Below are 22,128 nucleotides of genomic sequence, written 5' to 3'. Positions count from 1 at the left end.
TCTCTGACGAGTGCAAACTCCCACCACATATGTAGATATGTCCCCTCCTGCTCACATCACTTCCAACACAAGCCCACAGTATCCCCCCTTGCATCTTGGCATATAACACTGGTATACGATACCATTTTCTACTATGGTTGTGGCCAATGATTTCATGTGGTGTCATGTTACCTCCCATTCTTCTAGGGGGATTCTATATCCCAGATCTCTTTCCCAGGCCACCATATACCCAAGGGGGCTTTCCCATCCTAGTATTTAAACACTTGGAAATGACTGAAACCACTAAACCCAATAATTTCTCAAAACTGGTCATCCCTGGACTTAAATCTCACAGGAGACCTGAGCTCTGGATATAGTGTTTGACTTGCAAATATAGAAAAAAGTTATTTGGGAGCCAAACCATATCTACTCTGAAGATTTCCAAATGCTTGGATTGTCCCACCACACACCAGGCCATAAAAATCTTAACATCTTTGCTCAGCTAGAACTCAGTGTTTTACCTAAGGGGGATATACCAAGAATATTACCATCTCTGCAATAAATAGTTCCTAACCTCCTTCCAGACTCTCAGAGTGGACATCAGAGTCCAATATCCTGTCTCCCCAAAGGACACGCAAGATAAAACGCAGCATAATAACATAGTAGATGACGGCAGATAAAGACCCGAATGGTCCATCCAGTCTGTCCAACCTGATTCAATTTAAATTATGGTTACTTCCCATGCCGATTTGTTCTATCTCAACCCACTGCTTGCATTCCTGCGTTTGCCACTCTAATAAGGCTCGCAATTGCGCTGCTTGATAATATTTAAGTAGATGGGAACAGCTAAACCCTCTTCCTGCTTCCTCAAAGTACTTTTGCCACCCACTGTAGGATGTTTTTGAGCCCATATAAATCTCAAGATTTGTTTGTGAAGTCCCTCCAAAACTTCCTTCCACATCCAAATAGGAAGTGTCTGAAACAAAAATAGAAGCTGAGGTAAGGAGAAATTAGGTTCTTACCTGCTAATTTACTTTCTTTTAGCTTCTCCAGACCGGTAGAGGTTAATCTTACAAGTGGGTATATATCTCATCATGACCAGCAGGTGGAGACTGAAACAAAACTGTGGAATACTACATAAGCGATACCTTCCCCTATTCCTATCAGTCTGCTGAATAGCCAAGCAGAACTAAGAACTGGAAATAGAAATAAACAATACTCCGAACAGGAGTAATAACTAACATACCAAAATGCTGTTGTAAAATGTAGAGGAGAGATACCAGAAAGCCGAGCCACAACCGCTGTTCTTCAATTCTCCCCGGCCATAGAAAAATACTAGAATGCAAAGAAAAAAACCAAAAACTGCCCGCGCAACAGCCACAACAACACGACAATAGACAGGGTGGTGACCTCTATCGGTCTGGAGAAGCTAAAAGAAAGTAAATTAGCAGGTTAAGAACCTAATTTCTTCTTCTTTAGCACTCTCCAGACTGGTAGAGGTTAATCTTACAAGTGAGACGTACCAAAACAGTCCCCATCATGGGTGGGACCTCCGAAGAGCTGACAGCAGAACACACTCACTGAATACCGCGTCCCAACATACCTAAACGTCTACCCGGTAGTGTCTGACAAATGAATGCAAGGAAGACAAAACCGCAGCTTACAAATGTCCACTGGAGGCACAAGCGAAGATTCAGCCCAAGAAGCTGCCTGACCCCTAGTGGCATGAGCTTTGAGAAATTCTGGAACAGGCTTCTTCTTCAGAAGATAAGCGGAAACAATAGTCTCCTTGATCCAGCGCGCAATAGTAGCCTTAGAAGCACCATCCCCCTGACGAGGATCCGCTAGAAGGACAAAGAGATGATCTGATTTCCGGATCTCCTAGGTCCTCTGCACATAAGAGCGAAGACCCGAGTGACATCCAACTTGCGCAACTGCTTCTGCTTGGAAGATCCCTCCCAACTACCCAACACCAGGAGGATCATTGCCTGATTTGACATGAACAGAAGAAATCACCTTTGGCAGAAAGGAAGGAACAGGCCTCAAGACAAACCACTCCCTAGAAAACTCCAAGAAGGGAGCCCTACGAGAAAAAGCCTGTAGCTCAAAAACATGTCTAGCTGAAGTAATGGCCACCAAGAAGACCGCTTTAAAAGTAAGGTCCTTCAAAGAGCAGTCGCCCAACGGTTCAAAAGGAGAATGCATTAGAACTGTCAGAACCAAATTCAGATCCCAAGATGGAACAGAGGGTCGAACGGGATGCTTGAGCAATTTGGCTGCCCACAAGAAGCGAATCACATCCGGAATGGCAGTCAATGCTGACCTTTCAACAACCTATGAAAGACTGACAAGGTCGCAAGCTGACCCAGAGAGAAGTCCAAGCCAGGCCCCTGTCCAGACCATCTTGCAAAAACTCTAGGATGTTAGGCAGGGAAGTGTGAAAAGATCCAGCAATCTTTGAAGGACCTGGCGAAAGGCCTGCTGCTTCCACGCCACCTGCGAGGAAGAAGTGAGAAAACGGTCTGGCAAGGAACGGGCAAACTCTACAGCATAACCGTCCAAAATCACTTCCAAAACCCATTTATCAGACGTGATGACTGCACACTTTGGATAAAAATCCCTCAGACGGGCGCCCACCGGAACCAAGACGGGCACCAGCAAGGAGTCATTTGGCAGGACGGGCGGCAGGGGACCTAGCGGGGGCGCTACCCACACCCCGGCAGGCCCCACGAAAGGACTGCATGCACTGGAAGAACCTGTCTCTAGAGAGCCCAGGAGACTGAAAAGAGGCAGACCATCAACCAGGGCGGAAGCGGTGGAAATCATACCCACGCCCACGAACAGCCCCATCTCGAGCCAGCGGCCTAGGCCTATCCTCAGGCAAACGAGGTGCAGTGAGTCTGAACCAACTTGTTCAGGTTCTCACCAAACAAGAAAGATCCTTTAAAAGGAAACTTTGTCAATTTAGCTTTGGACGCCGAATCTGTTGACCTAGCGTGAAGCAACAAGATATGGCGAGCTGCCACTGCAAACACCAACGACTTGGCAGAAGCTCACAAGAGGTCATACATGGCATCTGAAAGATAGGAAGCGCCCAATTCAATCTTTGCCACCTCACGCTTGAGCAATTTCCCATTCTCAGATGTAGTCAAGCACATGTTCGAGCCACCAGCCCATCGCCGTCTGGACTGCCAGAGCTGTCACATCAAAACTCTGTTTAAGGAGAGACTCCAACTTACACTCCTCTGGGTCCTTCAAGGCCGTACCGCCCTCAACAGGCACGGTATGCCTCTTAGAGATGGCCGAGACCACCGCATCCACCACAGGCAACTTCCGAGTGTTCCTATCCCCTTCAGGATTGGGATACAGGCGGGCCATGGAGCACGCAAAATGAAAGGGAGCTTACGGCACCTGCCACTGTGCAAGCATAACGTCCCGAATATCCTGATGCATAGGAAGAGTGGGAAGAAGAGTGGATCCCCTTAAGCAAGGGGTCCACCGTACGCGGAGGCTGACACGGTGTCCTGAAACTGCAAAACTGAGGAGACCTGAAGAAATAGCTCATGAAGCTATTCCTGTTGAAAAATGTGCACCACAGATGAATCTTCGCCAGCAGAGGGGTGCTCAAACCCCTCGCTGGCGGAATCCGACCCCACAAGAGGATCCTGGAAATCTCCTCAAGGGTCCAGGTCCTCATCAATAACATCTTGCTCCTCTGGGCAAAAATCCTCATCTCAAGACACCCTTGGGTGCTTAGACGAGAGAGGAGTAGAGGGGGGGCAAAACCGTTGCTGCCTGGGGTTGCACCGGGGAAGACATCAAGGGCAAACCCCCTCCCCCCCAAACACAGAACCTTCAGCCGCCAGTACATAAGCTTTACAAAGTGCTAACATAAATTTAGGGGGAAACCCCCCCCCCCTGGCGGCCCCAAGGGACCCTGCCATACCTTGCCCCTGTATTTCCAGAACAGGGGGAAGGTCACCTGAGGTAACAGAAATGAAGGAGGAGGTTCCCGTCGAAATTGGACCTGAAACCAACCAAATCAGAGCTCCTGCGGCCTGTCATGTCTGAAAAGTCTGGGACTTTTCTGAAGCCGAGGCCGAGGAACCGACCGACACGAAAAAGGAATCCCCAGCCGTTCCGGCAGTAAGGGAATCCTTCGTGAGGTACATGTGGCAGGGTGCCCTGGCTGCCAGCAACTGTTGCTAACGAGACTCCCCCACTGCTCTGGCCTGCACTACGCTTGCACAGGCTGGCCACGAGTACCTCGCGTCTGGAGCGCAATGAGCAATTTTTCCCCCCTTAAAAGTGCTCATTGCGCTGAAAAATGCCCTAGCTGAAAGAAAAGTGCCAGTTAGATGAGAAAACCCCCCCCCCTACAAATGGCAGTTTTTAAAGGGAATTGAGCCCTTTAGACCGGCACACCTCAGGATATTTTTTTTCCTATTTAGTCAGAACAGACTCCACGGCTCTCAAAGCTGGAGGGCAGACTAACCAGGGGGCCAGGTCTCCGGCTGAGACACCTCTACAAAAATGTAGGGAGGTGGAGGAAGATGGGGGGGGGACCCAGCATGAGACCCGCCGAGTTTAACACCCACGAGGTCAGACGAATCCCCAAACAGGACCCGTCCAAGCTCTATCCAGCACAAAAGGGGAACCCAGGAGTCCAAAACAAAATTCCAACATTGCTAAAAGGGGAGCCAAATTAGTCTTCCTACCTGCTTTAATGGAGACTGAGGAAGACTGGATTGCAAGAGGGGAAGCTATCCTGATATACAAGTTTGTTCCCAGTCTCCACCTGCTGGTAGCAGTGAGGTATATAACCCATTCGTAAGGACTAGTCTACCAGGCGATACAGAAATCCTGATTACCATTATATTCTCTCCTTTTTAGATTTTCTTGAGGTTTTCATGATATCCATAATAAATAGGAAAACAACACAGGAGAGGCTAATATGATCCACAAACTGATGGTGCATACAAATGCATTTGATAGTAAAAGGACTAAGATTATCCTTGTACGATTTACATACTTTTATATATACTATCCATAATAAATTTGCAGGTGATAAATGTGTGCATTACCTTTTATTGTATACAAATCTTTCTCATGCATATTTGTTGTGAGTATCCTGAAAAACTGACAACCTGGGTGTGTCCCAAGAACAGAGCTGAGAAACACTGTGCTATATAGTTAGTGAAGTGGCTAGTACTCCATACTCATTCCCATGTTTAATGTTACTTATTTATATCATTTACCTGCTGCGAGAGTTATCAGAAGAGGAGGAGGAGCTGGAGGAGGAGGATAGATCATGTTTCTTCTGAGGCAGAGATGTACTGCGTGACCTAAGGAGAAAATAGAATTTTTAAAACTAAGTCAGTTATATCATGTAAATATATATACTTATTATACAAGTCCTGGGGGGAGGGAGAGAGAAATGCTTATGTTTAATAAAATTTGATATACCATCATGTCTTATAAAAGGGTGTATAATGAATAAATCATAAGGTGAATCAACTCAAAAATTACTTAACTGACAATTGCAAAGTGCTGTCATACAAAGCACTTCAATTTTGTCAGCTAAATATTGACATCTTGTTTTGTGGAGAGCACTTTCAATCAAAGGTTTAAAAAAAAAAAAAAGAAGAGAAGTTTATGACTTTTTCAATACTGTTGCAATGAGAAAGAAAAAAAAGCTGGCTCTTCCAATGCATAAAACATGATTAATATTTATATGGGAAAAAGGGCTAAACAATCAGAAAAACTCATGTAAAATTTGGTTATTAAAACCAAGTTGATTAATAAGTGCTTGCCCTGTAAACAGCAGAATAATCAGTCAGACAAGTCACACATTGGATACCATCCAATGTTGCAGAGGCTGAGCATATCTCTAAAATAGTGATTATCAAACAGTGCATCTTGAGCACCTGGGATGGTGTGTCACAGGGCTAGAACTTTCTTTTTTTAAAGTTTGGGGTATGTTTCTCTTTTCCCTTCCCTTCTGTTGTGGATCCGGCACTCTTACCCTCTCTTCATTCCTCAACCCTCTTCCCCTCAGTACAGCACAGCTCCCATTTTCTCTTTCAACGTCCCTAGTTTGTCAAACCTAAAATGTTTACAGGAACCTGCAACTTAACATTGCTGTATCTTGCTTTCACATAAACAGAAAGTTGTCAGAGAGATAGGATGTGGCAGAAAAAGAGATTAGGGTCTTACCTTGATAATATCTTTTCCAGTAGATAGAAATGGTATGCTGAATCTTAGGGTACTCTGTCCATTCTCTCGAGCATACTGCAGAAAGATGTCAACCACAGTTTTTGAAACCTCCTCTTTCTCCTGGGAGTCTGTTGCCCTCTTCAGTTTGTTCCAAAGAATGCAAGAGTTCCAGAGTAAAAGACAGAAGGAAGGGGTTTTTACTATTTTTCTTTCTCTTGAAAAGATTTTGTTCTACGTTGATACCTTTCAAGTACTTGAACATCTGAATCATATTGCCCTTGTCCCTCCTTTCCTCTAGGGTATACTTATTAAGAGCTTCCAGTCTCTCCTAATACATCTTTTGTCGCAAACCTCCTATCATTTTCGTCGTCCTCCTCTGGACCGCTTCAAGTCTTCTTATGTCCTTCGCCAGATACAGTCTCCAAAACAACACAATACTCCAATTGGGCCCTCAAAAATGACTTGTACATGAGCATCAACACCTTCTTTCTTCTACTGGTTACACCTCTCTTTATACAGCCCAGCATCCTTCTGGCATCAGCCACCGCCTTGTCACACTTTTTTTGCCTTTAGATCTTCAGAAACTATCACCCCAAGGTCCCTGTCCCCCTCCGTTCATATCAGCCTCTCACCTCCCAGCATAAAACTAAGCACAAAATTATATATCTTACTTTGGATTCTGCTATTAGGCCTGTTCCTCATGATGACTCACTGCCTGTTCCTATACCTCCACAAGATGGACTTGCTTTTATGGAACATGATGAGGAATGTGATGATGATGTAGCAGCTGGTCACAATCCAGAATTATCTGATCCTGATGTGAATGATGAAGATTCAGAACCAGAGACCTTTATACAAGCTGAGTTCAATCTTATTCGTGATCTAAATCTTTCAAAAGAAAAAGCAGAACTTCTTGCTTCAAGGCTTAAGCAAACGCACTTGCTTGCAAAAGATGCTAATATAACCCATTACCGAAAAAGGAATAACTTACCCTTCTTCACTGTAAATGGCTCATTGTGCTTTTGTCATTACATCAACAGGCTCTTCAACAGTTTGTCACAAGTGCACTGTCCAGATGAATACTGCCTCTTCATTGATTCTTCACAGAGAAGCTTGAAGGCAGTGTTACTACACAACGGAAATTCCAAACCAAGTATACCAATTGCACATTCTGCTCATCTAAAGGAGTCTTATGAGAATATGAAGAATTTACTAGAAGCAATCAGTTACAAATCACACCAGTGGAACATCTGTGGTGATCTGAAGGTCATTGGCATGCTAATGGGAATGCAAGGAGGATTCATTAAATACTTCTGTTTCCTGTGCTTGTGGGATAGCAGATCTACAGTTGAACATTATGTCAAGCGTGTCTGGCAGCTGAGGGATACCTATAACCCAGGGATAAGCAGTGTAAAATTTATGCCATTGGTGGATCCTCATAAAATATTTCTTCCACCTCGTCATATCAAGCTGGCGTTGATGAAGAACCTGGCAAAGGCCACGAGGTAAAGCAAATTCACCAGGTTTTCAATATCTTGTTAAGAAATTTTCAAAAATCAGCACTGCAAAACTGAAAGAAGGGATATTTATAGGCCCACAGATCAAGTCTGTTATGTAGGATAAATATTTTAAGCAATCACTCAGCAGCTGAGCTTGAAGCTTGGGAGACATTCAAATGGTTAGTGGAAAACTTTCTGGGCAATCATAAGTCTTCTTCATACAAGGAAAGAGTTCAGAATCTCCTTGACTCACATCAGAAACTTAACTGTTGCGTGTCATTAAAAATACACTTTTTCACTCACATCTTGATTTTTTTTCCAGAAAATCTTGCCAGAGTCAGATAAATGGAGGAGACAATCCAAAACTGAGGAAACAGATGGATTTCAGATCCTGGTGAAGATGACGACACCAAGCAGAAAACCAGGTCCATTTTTGCTGAGTGGCCGGTTTTCTGGAAGCTTCTAATATGAGTCTAACAGTCTGAGATAGGTGAAGATCAGCAGAGCTCAGCCCAAGAGGTACCAATCTGTCAGATGTAAAGAGTGAAAGATGGGATGTAGAAGAGAACAGTGACTCTGCGTGCGAAGAGATGGATAAATTGACAAGAGGTATTGACTCCTTGATACTAAGTTAAAGTAGAAGGGAGAACCAAGGCTGCCTGGGCCACTGAGGAGCTATAAGTATCATGGTGGCTGACTCCTGCTCAACTTTGATAAGTGTCTTGAGAATGAGAGGAATGGGTGGAAACGCATAGAGAAACTTGTGCATCCAATGCAGAAGAAAAGCGTCTGCCTCCAGGCAATGAAGAGCATACAGTCTGGAACAGAACTGGGGCAATTTGTTGTTGTGGGGAGACACAAACAGATCTATTTGTGGAGTTCTCCATTGAGCAAAGATGAGATGGAGAGTTGCAGAATTGAGCGTCTATGCGTGAGGTTGAAGAATTCTGCTGAGTTTGTCTGCTAAAGAATTCTTTTCTCCTTGAATGTAGATTGCTCTAATGAAAATATTGCGAGTAATCGCCCCAAACCAGATCTTCTGTACTTCTTGACAGAGGGAGAGAACCCGTTCCTCCCTGTTTATTTATATAGTACAAGGCTACTTGATTGTCTGTACATACAAGTAGAATTTGACCAATGAGAAGATGCTGAAAAGCTTTGAGGGCATTGTAAATGGCTCTGAGTTCTAACAGATTTATTTGATAATGTTGTTCCCTTAGAGACCCCTTGAGTATGAAGACTTTCAGATGTGCTCCCCCAAGCGCAGTTTGAGGAATCTGTGGTTAGAACTTTTTGATGAGTAGGTATGTGGAACAAAAGACCTCTGAAAAGATTTAAAGGGTTCATCCACCATTGCAGTGAGCATCATAGAGATGGTGCTACTGAAATGTGTTTTGAAAGTGGATCGTGGGCTTGAGACCACTGTGTAGTTAGGTGAAGCCTCGCAAATGGTATTACATGGACAGTAGATACCATATGTCCTAGAAGTACCATCATATGTCTGGCTGTGATTGATGGTAGTTGAGTAATTTGTTGACAAATTTGGATTAATTTCTGACGTTGAGGGAAAAAAGCTTTTAGTTGAATGGTGTCAAGCAGAGCTCCTATGAATCAAAGTGTCTGCGATGGCTGAAGTTGTGATTTGGGAAAATTTATTTTGAAAACCATATGTTGAAGAGTATTGTTCTGTGTGTTGCTATGAGGACATCTTGTGGAGAAGGTTCTTTTATAAGCCAATCATTTAGGTAAGGAAAAACTTGAAGACCTTGAGATCTTAAAGTTGCTACCACTACCACAAGGCATTTGGTAAATACTCTGGAAGTTGATGTCAGGCCGAATGGTAGAACCTTGTATTGATAATGGCATTGTGACTCTTGAAATCTGAGGAACTTCCTTGAATTTGGGTGAATAGGAATATGAATGTAGGCTTCTTTGAGATCTAGAGAGCATAGACAATCATTGTGATATAAAAGAGGGTATACAGTTGCTAGGGATAACATTCAAAATTTTTCCTTAACATGAAATTTGTTGAGACCTCTGAGATCCAAAATCGGTCGAATGCCTCCTATCTTCTTCGGAATAAGGAAATAGCAGGAGTAAAATATCCTGTTTATCTGATCCAATGGAACGTCTTCGATGGCACTGAGGAGAAGAGATTTGATCTCTTGAAGAAGAAAAGAGAATTGTTGAGGGTTCAAAACACTCTCTTGGAAGATAATCTGGAGGAATGCTGAGAAAATGAAGAGAGTAACCCTCTCAAATGATCTTTAAGACCCAGAGGTCGGAGGTGATTAACTCCCAGCGATGATAAAAAATTTGAAGGCGACCTCCGATGGGTTGCAGGAGAGACAGATACAGGAATCAGGGCTATGCTCTCGAATAGGTTGTCAAAAAGATTGCGTCGGTTTAGATGGGACAGATGTTTGTGGTTCTGAGAGCATTGTGCTTTTGGTTTCTTCTGTTGTCTTAAAGAAACAGATGGTTTTGATGAAAATCTCCTCTGATACAAGGAAAAGGGCTTAAATGGTCTGGTAGAGGATGGTTTAGGTTTAACTAAAGTGCTCCAATATTTTTCATGAGTAGATAGCTTTTGGGTGGCATTGTCCATGGAGTTTCCAAATAACTCATAGCCAATGCAAGGAATATTTGATAATCGGTCTTGAAGATTAGCATTCATATCAGCTACCCTCATTGCCACTGACATCGAAGAAGCCCTGGAGGTAAATTCAAAGGCATCTTAAGCAGACTGAACCATATATTGCCTCAATTGGGTAACAGTGCTGTATTGGGGAGGAAAGGAGGCGAGAGATGCTAAAAACCAACCACCTGGGGGAGGGAAGGAAAGATGGAAGGGAAGAAGACAGATGCCAGACTTTGTGAGGAACAGAGGGAAGAAGATGGGTGCTAGACCAATGGGGGGAGAGAGGAGTTATTAATTATAACTTATTTCACGTTACATGAAATCTCTCGTCAAACAATTATATGATTTTCAGAAATACCTTCCTCCTCCCTCCACCCCCGTCCCCATGAGCTCATTCTCTAATGGAAGATATTTGTTAAAAGTTTTGACTTATCGATCAAAAGTGATTGCTTTGGGAGCAGTGTTCCAGTTAAGATTTCCGTGTAAATGTTTTGTCTCTTATCAAGGGAATAAATATATTTTCTTTGAACCTGCCCAATTAGGTTTTTTCCTGGAGGGTAAAGGAATCTCTACACAGTCCGATTGAAACAGGTTATTAATGTGGTATCAAATTAATGGATAGGATAATATCTTAATACTGCTCTATTTCCTAATTTCTGATTTTCTTTTGTATATGTCCCCTTTCCCGAGGGGCTTTATTTATTTTGTCTCTTCTCCTCAGATTGTGGACTGTATTAGATAATTGTTTTCATTGTTTATTTTTTGTTCCTTAGTTCTTTAACTAATTGAGTTTATACTTTTGTATTTCCTCTAACATCTTTGTAAATGGGATGTATTAAAATGATAAATAAAAATAAATAAATAAATAAGTCTCAGAAGTAACTGGACAAAGACCTCCTGTCTTCTTTGGAATTAGAGAATACCCGGAGTAGATTTTTCTCAGAAGAGGGAACCACTTCTATGGCATTTAGTTGAAGCAGAGCTTTGGTTTCCTGAAGGAGGGACATCTGCTGTGATGTGAAAGAGGACTCTCTCAGAGGGTTATTTGGAGAAGTGGTTATGAAATGGAGAGTAACCATCCTTGATAACTCTTAGGACCCAAGAGTCTATTATGATGAGAGTTTAACAGTGATGGAACAATTGCAGGCAATCTCTGATAGGTTGGGGAAGAGGCTAAAGAGGAGGGATTTTGGCCATACTCTCTAAAAGCACTTCAAAAAGCCTGAGCAGGTTTTTGAAGGGCCAAAGGTTGAGACTTTTGAGGCCTGTTTTTGTCTCTTCTGTGGTGGAGGCTTGGTAGAAGAGGATTCCAGATACTTCCTCTTGTAGGAAGAAGACGACCTCGCAGAAGTCTTAGACAGTTGACTCTTAATTTAAATATGTTTAGAGAGTTCCATTTCTGCTCATGCTGAGTAAGCTTCTGACTCACTTCTATATGGTTGCCAGAGTTCTTCACCAAGACATGGGACGTTGGTTACGTGATCTTGAAGATTAATGTCTATATCGGAAACTCGCAGCCAAACAAAATGCCTCATAGCAACAGCCATGGCCGATACTCTTGATGTTAGACCAAATGCATAAAATGCAGTTCCTGCCATATACTTTCTTGTTTATAGGATATTATGAACTATGTTCTGAAAATCCTCAAGACGATCCGAAGGAATATGTTGCTCAAAATCAGACAAGTGTCTTACCAGATTTTTAAGGTAGAAGGACATGCAGAAGTTATAATTTAGAACTCTGTTGGCCAACACAGAATTTTGATAAAGTCCATGACCAAATTTATCCATAGTCCTCCCCTCCCGTCCTTATAGTGCTGAGGCATAAACCCTGGAACTGTTCAATTTTTTACAGATTGATTCTACAAGCAACTTCTGATGTTGAAGTTGTGTTGTCACACCCCAGATAGGATATTATTCTATAGAGGGAATCAATTTTTCATGGAGCTATAGTGACAGAAAAAGGAGTCTCCCAATTTTTGAAGGGTGCGTCGTCCATGGAGAAACCATGTAAGGGCAACTTAAGCAGCAACTTAGGAGGTTCATTGAAATCCAAGGCATCAAGTAGTTTAGCTCTGGGTTTAATGTCAGCCCGTATCTTGAAAGGGCGAGCCTTTCCCAACTGTCTAATATATTTAGTAAAGGAAAGTCGTTCAGGTGGAAACCATCTAGGAGGAGGAGTGGATGGATATGAAGGAAGTCCATAGGATTCAGGAGCTGATAAAGCAGGCACATATTCAGAACAGAGTGGCCACGAGAAAGATCAGAGTCACAAGCCTCAGGTGACTGATGGGTTCGGCAAGAAGAACTTCTTCAATGTCGGTACTGATTCAATGAGGATTATGAAGGTGGAACGATGTGAAGATCTTCTATCTGGATGCTTCAACGATGGACGGCGTCAATGCTTTGATACAAATAGATGCCTTGAAGGAGAGCATCTATGTCTACTGGTAGGAACTTCGAGCTATACGCCCTAAATATTTAAAAGGTATATAATTTGGTCGTTGGTCTCGACAAAGATAAGATAATCACACACACGCTGAGAAGATCGAAGCAACTCCACATAGATTTCAGAGAGGCACTAGGGGTCACTCGGAGAAATTGAAAGGGGACAGGTTTAGAACAAATGCTAGAAAATTCTTTTTTACACAGAGGGTGGTGGACACATGGAACGCGCTTCCGGAGGAAGTGATAGGCCAGAACTCTGTACAGGGGTTCAAGAAGGGTTTGGATAGGTTCCTGGAGGATAAAGGGATAGAGGGGTACAGATAGAACTTGAGGTAGGTTCTAAAGGTGGTCAGAAACCACTTCACAGGTCGCAGACCTGATGGGCCGCCGCGGGAGCGGACCGCTGGGCGAGATGGACCTCGGTCTGACCCAGTGGAGGCAACTTCTTATGTTCTTATATTTAATATCCCCCGAGGAAGACCCGTTTGGGGTTGAAACGCCCACAAAAAGAAAGGGCGTTGGGAGTCATGAAACATCAATGTTAATGGTGGCAGGACCCACCAAGTTTAAAGATAAGTGCTGCTTTTCATTTATAATTAGAAAGTTTGTTGCTACATAATATAAAAAGGTTTTTTTAGGAAATATATTCATGGTTATTATTAAATAATGAGTCAAATAATTAAAAATAAAATATAAATATAAATATAATAGGGAATGGTAGGTGGTGGTGGGCATAAATGATTATAAAAATATACATGACGGGAACTTGAAATGATATATATATCATAAGAGATTCTAAAGACTGACATCTATAGAGCACTGTTCTTCAACCACCGGTCCGTGAACCGGTACCAGTCTGCAGAAATGTTCTGCCGGTCCACAGGGTCAGCACGTCCCATCGGGCCAGCTGAGTGCTGCAGTACAGTGCGAAAAGGTTCCTACGCGCGGCCTGCGCCTGACTCTGACTCGTAAGCCTTCTCTCTGACGTCGCAATGTCAGAGGGAAGCCTTCTGGAGGAGGCGCAGGATGCGCGCGAGGAGCCGCTGCCCACAGCCCTCAGGGAGCTGGTGACCAAAGGCGGGTGCTCGGCGTTCAATGCAGAGGTCAGTGCCTACCTGACCGAGCCGGACGTGAAGGCTCCTTCGACCCACATGCGTTCCTCTCGCCATCTCAAACCCCAAAGAGACATTTTCCTTTTGGAAGGGGCCAGACTGTGCGCGGCCCCAGAAGTTCCTGGGAGGCAGCTCTGCCCGTCCCCCAGTATGGAACAAAGTGCTTGACTCTGGCCAGGGAGGGGGTCATTTCCATTGGGTTTAGCTGCCCCCACTCGCACCCTTAATCCCAAATACATTGACCACGAATTTCAGAGTTTTGTCCTGGTCAGATGCGGCTAGCGAAGGGATGGAAGGACCTTTGGGGGGCTCAGGTTGATTTCCCGCACGTGATGGCATGTCCCTGAAAACTAAGGGGAGAGCGGGTTGACACTAGCATTTTGCCCAGGATAACTGGACTATAGATTGGATTTATGAGCTGATTCCCCTTGGACAGGCCAGAAGGCAAGGCACAGCATGGAGGGAGAGAGACACCAACAGTAGGGGGAATGCTTTTATTGTTTTTACTAGTCTTATAGCCCGTTACATTAACGGGTGCAAGAATATGTGTGTGTGTCTGTCTTTATTTTTTTTTCTCTCTCCTTAGCCGCTTTCTGTATTTCTGCCTGTCTTTTTTTTTTTCCCTTGGCTGTCCACTACCACCCCTTGCCTGCTCCCCCTATCCATTCTCCCTTCCTTTTACCTCCCCTGTATCCTCCATCACCCCATTACTGCTCACCTTATCCAGCAGAAACCCTTCTCCCTTTGTTTTACCTCCCCCTGTCCATCATCACCTTCTTCCTGCTCCCTCTGTCCAGCAGTAGGCCTGTCTTCATTTTTCTGCCCCCCTGTCCATCAGCACCTCTTCCCCTGTCCATCAACCCCTTTTCTGCCCCTCCATTTCCGTGTGCTGCAGCATTTCCCTCCCACCCCACTTCCCTGTGCAGTATTTTCCTCCCCCCATACCTTCCTCCTTAACTCCATGCCCTACCATTCTCTCCCTTTCTGCTCCCTTTCCTCCTTCAACTTCATCGGGCAGCAGCAGCAGCATTTATAATTAATTGCTGTTGCTGGCTTCAGGTCTTCCTCTCTGGCGGGTCCGGTCTACTTCATGAAAACATGAATTTTAAACGCTGCTGCTGCCTGAAGAAGCCAGGCCCTAAGCACAAAGCTGGGGGGGAGGGTTTTAAAAGGTATTGCGGCGTCGACGGTGGTGGTAGGGGTGTGGGGGGGGTTGAAAAGCCATCGTTTAAAAACTTATTTTAAAATGCTGTCCGGGTTTGGCAGTCGCGGCCAGCAGCTGCCGCAGTCGACATCCGACTCGGGCCACCGCGGTCGACATCCGCCTCGGGGGGGAGGGAGAGAGAGAGCTTCGGGCGGCCAGCAGCTGCTGCTGCCACCCGACATCCACCTTGGGGGGTAGGGAGAGAGAGAGCTTCGCACGCATGCACATCCCTACCTGCAGTGCCCTACAGCTCACAGAAAACGGGCGCACACAGGTGGGAGTGTGCATGCGCGGCCTAGCATTTTATTATATTAGATTTAGTGATTGATTTGTCTGTTCAGGAAGAAATGCATTTGTTTCTTTTTCTCTGCGGTTGTACTGCTTGCAGAGTCTTGCATCTTAGGGTTTGTTTGTAAATATTAGTACTTTTAGTTTTTGGTCCTACATTTGCATGGGGTTATCTGTTTTCTGGTAGGAATGAATGTTAAAAAGCAGTGTGCTTTGTGTATTTTAATTTTGTGGTTAACCATTATGTGTTGTTAATACAATTATATTGTGTGTGTGTATATATGAAAAATGAATGGAAAAAAATGGTACAATTAGTACTATTAGGGGGGTGGGGTCTGGGGTGGAGATGAGCACGACTTAGCTCAGTGTTCAACTGCTGGTCCGCGGACCGGTGCCAGTCCACAAAATAATTATTTTATTTCCGCCGGTCCATAGGTGTCAAAAGGTTGAAGAACACTGCTGTAGAGTATGATATGCCCACCACAGGTTTCATTGCTCAAAGAGGAAATAACAAAGATATTAAATAAAATGTATGGTAAAAATTGACATTAGGCACTGATGACGGAAATTAATTTGTTATCCTAACAATTAAAATTTGATTAGAAATTGATTATTAAGAATCTCATTTTCACTATCTAGGTACCCCATCTCTTTACTATAACCAATAAGAAGAAGAGCTGCATGCCGATGTAGACCTGGAACCAGTACCCTGCAGCCTTGAAAGGCTATGCTTAGACTGAACTGGTACCAAGGGAGTCAATACAAGAACCGGTGTTGGAAAAACTCATTGAGTAATTCTTTGAAAATTTGCACCGTTACCCTTTGGTCAATAGACGGTACTATCTGTACAGTAGAATATTGAGGGGCGGATGACACTGAAGAGGATGCATGCCATGAAGGAGGCACAGCCTGAACTGAAGGAGAGCACTGGTCTTCACTTGGCCTGCATAAAGGGACTCGATTCTGTAGAGGCCTGCGACGCTTGCTGGGAAGAGGATAGCTTCCGAGCAGGCTTCCGATACTGGAATAACCTCGGATGTCGATACAGCTGGTACTGAAGGCTCAGAACAAATTGCAGAGTCCATGGCCGAGCTACAGATCATCTCTTGTTGAATGTGGCGTTTCAGCTACTACATTTGAGAACTAAAGCGTCCTTTTCCCTTTATGCACATTTCTAACTAAAGTTTGTCACCATTAGAATAGCTCCTTTCAGTTTTGCTCACTGCTTTTCTACTTCATTCAGCTGTTCCCATCCAACTAACTCCTCCTTGAGGTATTCCCCAAATATATATATATAGTCAAACCTTGGTTTGCGAGTAAAGCGGTTTACGAGTGTTTTGCAAGACAAGCAAACTAACTCGCAAAATGAGCGTTGACTTGTTCAACGAGCGCATTCCCCCACGGCCCACTCCCAAACCCTTACCTACAGCCAGCAAACAGCATGCACCAACCCACGTTGGCACCACTGCCTTGCAATCTACTCCTGACATTGCTGCCTGGATGTCCCTGGGCAGGCAGAGCTGTGATAAGGTCCGTCCTTCTAGCCCTAATTGGTGGAGGGTGTACAGGAAAGAAGGCATCTCAGTTCCTTCTGTTACTTTATAGAGGCAGTGCTGCCTGGATGTCCCTGGACGTGTAGAGTTGTGCAAAGGTCTGCCCTATAGCCCCGATTCATGGAGGGCGGGCAGGAAAGAAGGCATTTCGGTTCCTTCTACTACTTCGTAGAGGCGGGAAGGAGCTTATGCAGGAAGTGGAAGTAAAAGGAGGTGGAGCTTACACAAAATCAACCTCAAGGGAACTCGTGATGAAATTCTGCCACCATACTATTTTAAAAAATTTTTCTCTTGTTTAGGCCCCTTCATTCTCTCACTAATACAAAACAGTTTTCTTTCCGCTACATTTCCCCAGTGTTGGAAACAAACTATAATCACGCCAATTATTAAAGACCATAAAACTACGCCTGAAGAAATTTCTAACTATCGACCTATAGCAAATATCCCTTTTATGGCAAAACTTGCAGAGAGTCTGGTTTTTGAACAAATATCTGACTTTGTGGAATCCACTAATGTTCTTCATCCCTTTCAAACTGGATTCAGAAAATTCCATAACACCGAATATACCATGTTAGGGTTAATTAACAACATTCACTACTTCCTTGAACACCATAGATCCGTGGTTCTAATTTCTTTAGACCTAACCGCCGCTTTTGATACCATTGACCATAACCTGTTAATTAATCGACTAGAATCCATTGGAATCATTGATCAAGCTCTTGAATGGTTTAATTCTTTTTTGTCTAACCGCTCTTTTTTCATTAGATTTAACAATAGTATATCCAAAAGCTATTCATTAGAATATGGTATCCCGCAAGGTTCAAAATTATCTCCTCTTCTTTTCAATATATTTCTGTCACCACTTCTAAACATAGCACAATCTCTAGGTTTCACAGCTTTTGTCTATGCAGATGATATTCAGCTTATTCATCCATTGGATTCAGAAAGCACTGAAGACATAGCAGCAATTAACAATAAACTGGTAACAATAAAAAATTGGCTAACTACAAATAAATTATCTTTAAACATTAACAAAACAAAAACGATGCTTTTCCCTTGGAAAAAAGACATAATTCTGAGTTCTCCAATTTCGATCAACAACACCAATTTAGAACAGGTCACTTCTTTAAAAATATTAGGAGTCATGATCGACGATAAGCTTACTTATCATGATTACATAAATAATATAGTTAAATCTTGTTTCTACAAACTTCGTTTGATTCGCTCACTTACAAAATTCTTAGAACCAGAATCAATCAACATTCTCATTCATTCTCTCATCATGACTAAATTAGATTATTGCAATTCTCTGCTCATTAATATAACTCAAAAAGAAAAAAGAAGGTTGCAACTCATACAAAATACCGCCGTGAAACTAATTTACAAAGCTAAAAAATATGACCACGTTACTCCGCTGTTGATTAAATCTCATTGGCTTCCTATAAGCCATCGCTTCACCTTTAAATTGCTGCTTTTGGTGTTCAAAGCTTTAAATTACAATGAACCCCAATTTATTAACAGATGGCTTATCCCATATAGTACAACACGCTCACTTCGTTCATCTTCAACTAATCTTCTTACAGTTCCATCTATTAAAATGATAGGAACTAGAAGACAGGACATGTTCTCAGTTAATGCCCCTCACTCATGGAATCTTTTACCCCAACACATCAGAGAACTAAAAGACCTAACACAGTTTAAAAAAATGCTAAAAACCTTTCTTTTCAAAGATGCGTATGGTTATTATGAGTAGTAAAAATTAATCATCTTATTTACATTATCGGTTTTTTCTTTTTCTTTTTTTTAAAAACAGCCATCTTTTTACCCTTTTATGTTTCTTCTTCTCTTCTATCAAAATTGTAACTACTCCCCTATTTAGCCTCACATGTCGTGTATGTTTTACCCTCACATTATTGTGAAATAGGGTTTTTGATCAGTTTGTAAAGTATGTTATATGTCGACACAATCAAATTTGTTTTTATGTCATTTTTAACATTGTACTTGTTTCATTTATTAATACATGTCGTTTTTATTGTACATCGCCTAGCAAGTTATATAGGCGATTCATCAAGACTAAATAAACTTGAAACTTGAGCTTGGCCAAGGGAATGCTGCATTCTGGCTCTATAACGTAAGCCCCCCCCTCGCTTTCTTCAGCTCTCTCCCCTCACTGACACCCCACTAGTATCGTCTTCTCTCGTCCTGTGTGGAGCTGCCAACGCCCAGTGAAAAGCGATCAGAGCGGAACGGGGCCATGAGGTGAGAGACTGGCGATGGTAATAGCGGTAGCAGGAAACCGGAACAAGACGGACTGTTGAAGTGGGATCAGAACCTGGAATAATGGGCACATTGAGGTAATGCTGGAATTTTAATACTCTCGGAGCAGCTGGGGGCTGAAAGGGAACCTGTACGGAGGAACAGGCCTTGAGGTGAGAGCGGGGCCTGTAAACGGTCCCACCAGGCGGGAGGATGAGAAAAGGGAAAAATGGTCTGTGGGGATGGAAAGAGAGGGGAGTACATATGCTGAGTTGGAGAGGGGAGGGGAAAAGAGGGAGAAATGTTGGACCACAAGAAGACATAGGCCTGTTTTTGCAATGTGGAATGAATCATCTGAGTTTCTGTTAATTCCTATGGGGAAACTCGCTTTGATATACGAGCACTTTGGATTACGAGCATGCTTCTGGAACGAATTATGCTTGCAAATCAAGGTACCACTGTATATATATTTTTTTAAGTTTAGAACCTTCAAATTTCAGTAAGTCCCTCTTGTCCCACAAGGACAGTGTGAGCTGTAAAAACTATCTCCAAGGCTATTATAAATTAGGATAACTTACAGTACTGTTTGCAGTAGAGCCTGCCTAACTGATAAGGTGCTTGCAAAGGTGGGGAAGGGGAGAAGAGTAACAATTTACTTAAAAGGAAATAAATAGTTATCTGAAAGGTCAATGATAAATCTTTCATTTTCACCAAGGCTAAATAGAAATTTAACAGAGTTAACCAGTGCTCAAGCTTCAGGATAAGTCAAAGATTAAAAACTATTTTCTCCACACAACAGTACAGAAGCCAGAATTGCTCCACACAAACAAAATAACAAACCAGAAATCTCAACAAAAAAGTAAGAATTAGAGAGAAAAAAATTGAGAGAATGCAAAAATGTATGATATAAAAGTGTTTAACGTGTGTATGATATGGGTGATCCTCCTCTTGATTAAAGTGGGTATGATATAGGTTAAGTGTTTAAAAAAAAGTTTAAAGAGTGAAAGAAGTGAGAGGAACTTTCTCTAAGTGGGAATGGGATCTGGGAGTGGGAACGTCACCAGTGGGGTGCCGCAGGGCTCGGTGCTTGGACCCGTGCTCTTCAACATATTCATAAATGATCTGGAAATAGGTACGATGAGTGAAGTGATTAAATTTGCGGACGATACAAAGTTATTCAGAGTAGTGAAGACGCAGGGGGACTGTGAAGACCTGCAACACGACATAACCATGCTCGAGAAATGGGCAACAACATGGCAAATGAGGTTCAACGTGGATAAGTGTAAAGTAATGCATGTTGGTATCAAAAATCCCATGCACGAATACAGGATGTCCGGGGCGGTACTTGGGGAGACCACCCAGGAAAGGGATTTGGGAGTACTGATTGACAAGTCGATGAAGCCGTCTGCACAATGTTCGGCGGCGGCGAAAAGGGCAAACAGAATGCTAGGAATGATTAAGAAGGGAATCACGAATAGATCGGAGAAGGTAATCATGCCGCTGTACCGGGCCATGGTACGCCCTCACCTGGAATACTGCGTCCAGCACTGGTCGCCGTACATGAAGAAGGACAAGGAAAGGGTCCAGAGAAGAGCAACTAAAATGGTTAAGGGGTTGGAGGAGCTGCCGTACAATGAGAGATTAGAGAAGCTGGGCCTATTCTCCCTTGAAAAGAGGAGATTGAGAGGGGACATGATCGAAACATTCAAGATAATGAAGGGATTAGATTCAGTAGATAAAGACAGATTGTTCGACCTCTCCAAGGCAGAGAGAACGAGAGGGCACTCTCTAAAGTTAAAAGGGGATAGATTCTGTACAAACGTAAGGAAGTTCTTCTTCACCCAGAGAGTGGTGGAGAGCTGGAATGCTCTTCCAGAGGCTGTTATAAGGGAAAACACCCTCCAGGGATTCAAGACAAGGTTGGACAAGTTCTTGCTGAACCAGAACGAGCGCAGGTAGGATTGGTCTCGGTTAGGGCACAGGTCTTTGACCTGGGGGCTGCCGCGTGAGCGGACTGCTGGGCGCGATGGACCGCTGGTCTGACCCAGCAGCGGCAATTCTTATGTTCTTATGATGGAGGGGGGAAAATGTTATTAAGATTGCAACAAATGTTTTGGAGATCTGGGAAATTACAGACCGGTAAGCCTCACTTCAGTGCTGGACAATATGGTAGAAACAATTATAAAAAATAAAATTGTGCAACACGTAGACAAACATGATTTAATGAGACAAAGTCAGTAAGGGTTCAGCCGAGGGAGATCTTGCCTCACAAATTTGCTTTGAAGGTGTGGATAAAGGTGAGCAAATTGATACAGTGTATCTAGATTTTCAGAAAGCTTTTGATAAAGTTCCTCAAGAGAGGCTCCTGAGAAAATTAAAGAATCATGGGATAGGTGGCAAAGTTCAGTTGTGGATTAGGAATTAATTATCAGATAGAAAATAGAGGGTAGGGTTATATGGTCATTATTCTCAATGGAGAGTAAACAGTGGAGTGCCAAAGGGGTCTGTACTAGGACCAGTGCTATTTAACTTATTTATAAATGATCTGGAAATTGGAACTACAAGTGAGGTGATTAAATTTGCAGATGACATTAAACTGTTCAAAGTTGTTAAAACGCATGCAGATTGTGAAAAATTGCAGGCGGACCATAGGAAATTGGAAGACCAGGTGTCCAAATGGCAGATGAAATTTAATGTGGACAAATGCAAAGTGATGCACATTAGGAAGAATAACCTGAATCACAGTTACCGGATGCTAGGGTCCACCTTGGGGATTAACGCCCAAGAAAAGGATCTGGGTATCATTGTAGACAATACAATGATACCTTTTGCCCAATGTGCAGCGGTGGCCAAAATAGCAAACAGAATGCTAGGAATTATTAAAAAAGGGATGGTTAACAAGAAGAATGTTATAATGCCCCTGTATTGCTCCA

General features: G+C 43.1%; 1 protein-coding gene across 6 annotated transcripts in view; it reads right to left on the bottom strand.

Moving 5' to 3' along the window:
• The window catches only part of SRRM2 (serine/arginine repetitive matrix 2), a 549,687-nt gene that overhangs the window by 277,215 nt on the left and 250,344 nt on the right, over positions 1-22,128 (bottom strand). For all 6 annotated transcript variants that reach the window (XM_033944768.1, XM_033944767.1, XM_033944764.1 and 3 more), the window contains exon 9: positions 5,238-5,324. In XM_033944768.1, the coding sequence (XP_033800659.1) occupies positions 5,238-5,324 (87 nt within the window). The remainder of the gene's footprint in view (positions 1-5,237; positions 5,325-22,128) is intronic.

The sequence above is a fragment of the Geotrypetes seraphini genome, chromosome 5 (assembly GCF_902459505.1).
Source record: "Geotrypetes seraphini chromosome 5, aGeoSer1.1, whole genome shotgun sequence".
Taxonomy (NCBI): domain Eukaryota; kingdom Metazoa; phylum Chordata; class Amphibia; order Gymnophiona; family Dermophiidae; genus Geotrypetes; species Geotrypetes seraphini.
The sequence above is the reverse complement of the archived record's forward strand: the minus strand, read 5'-3'. Positions and strand labels throughout refer to the sequence as shown.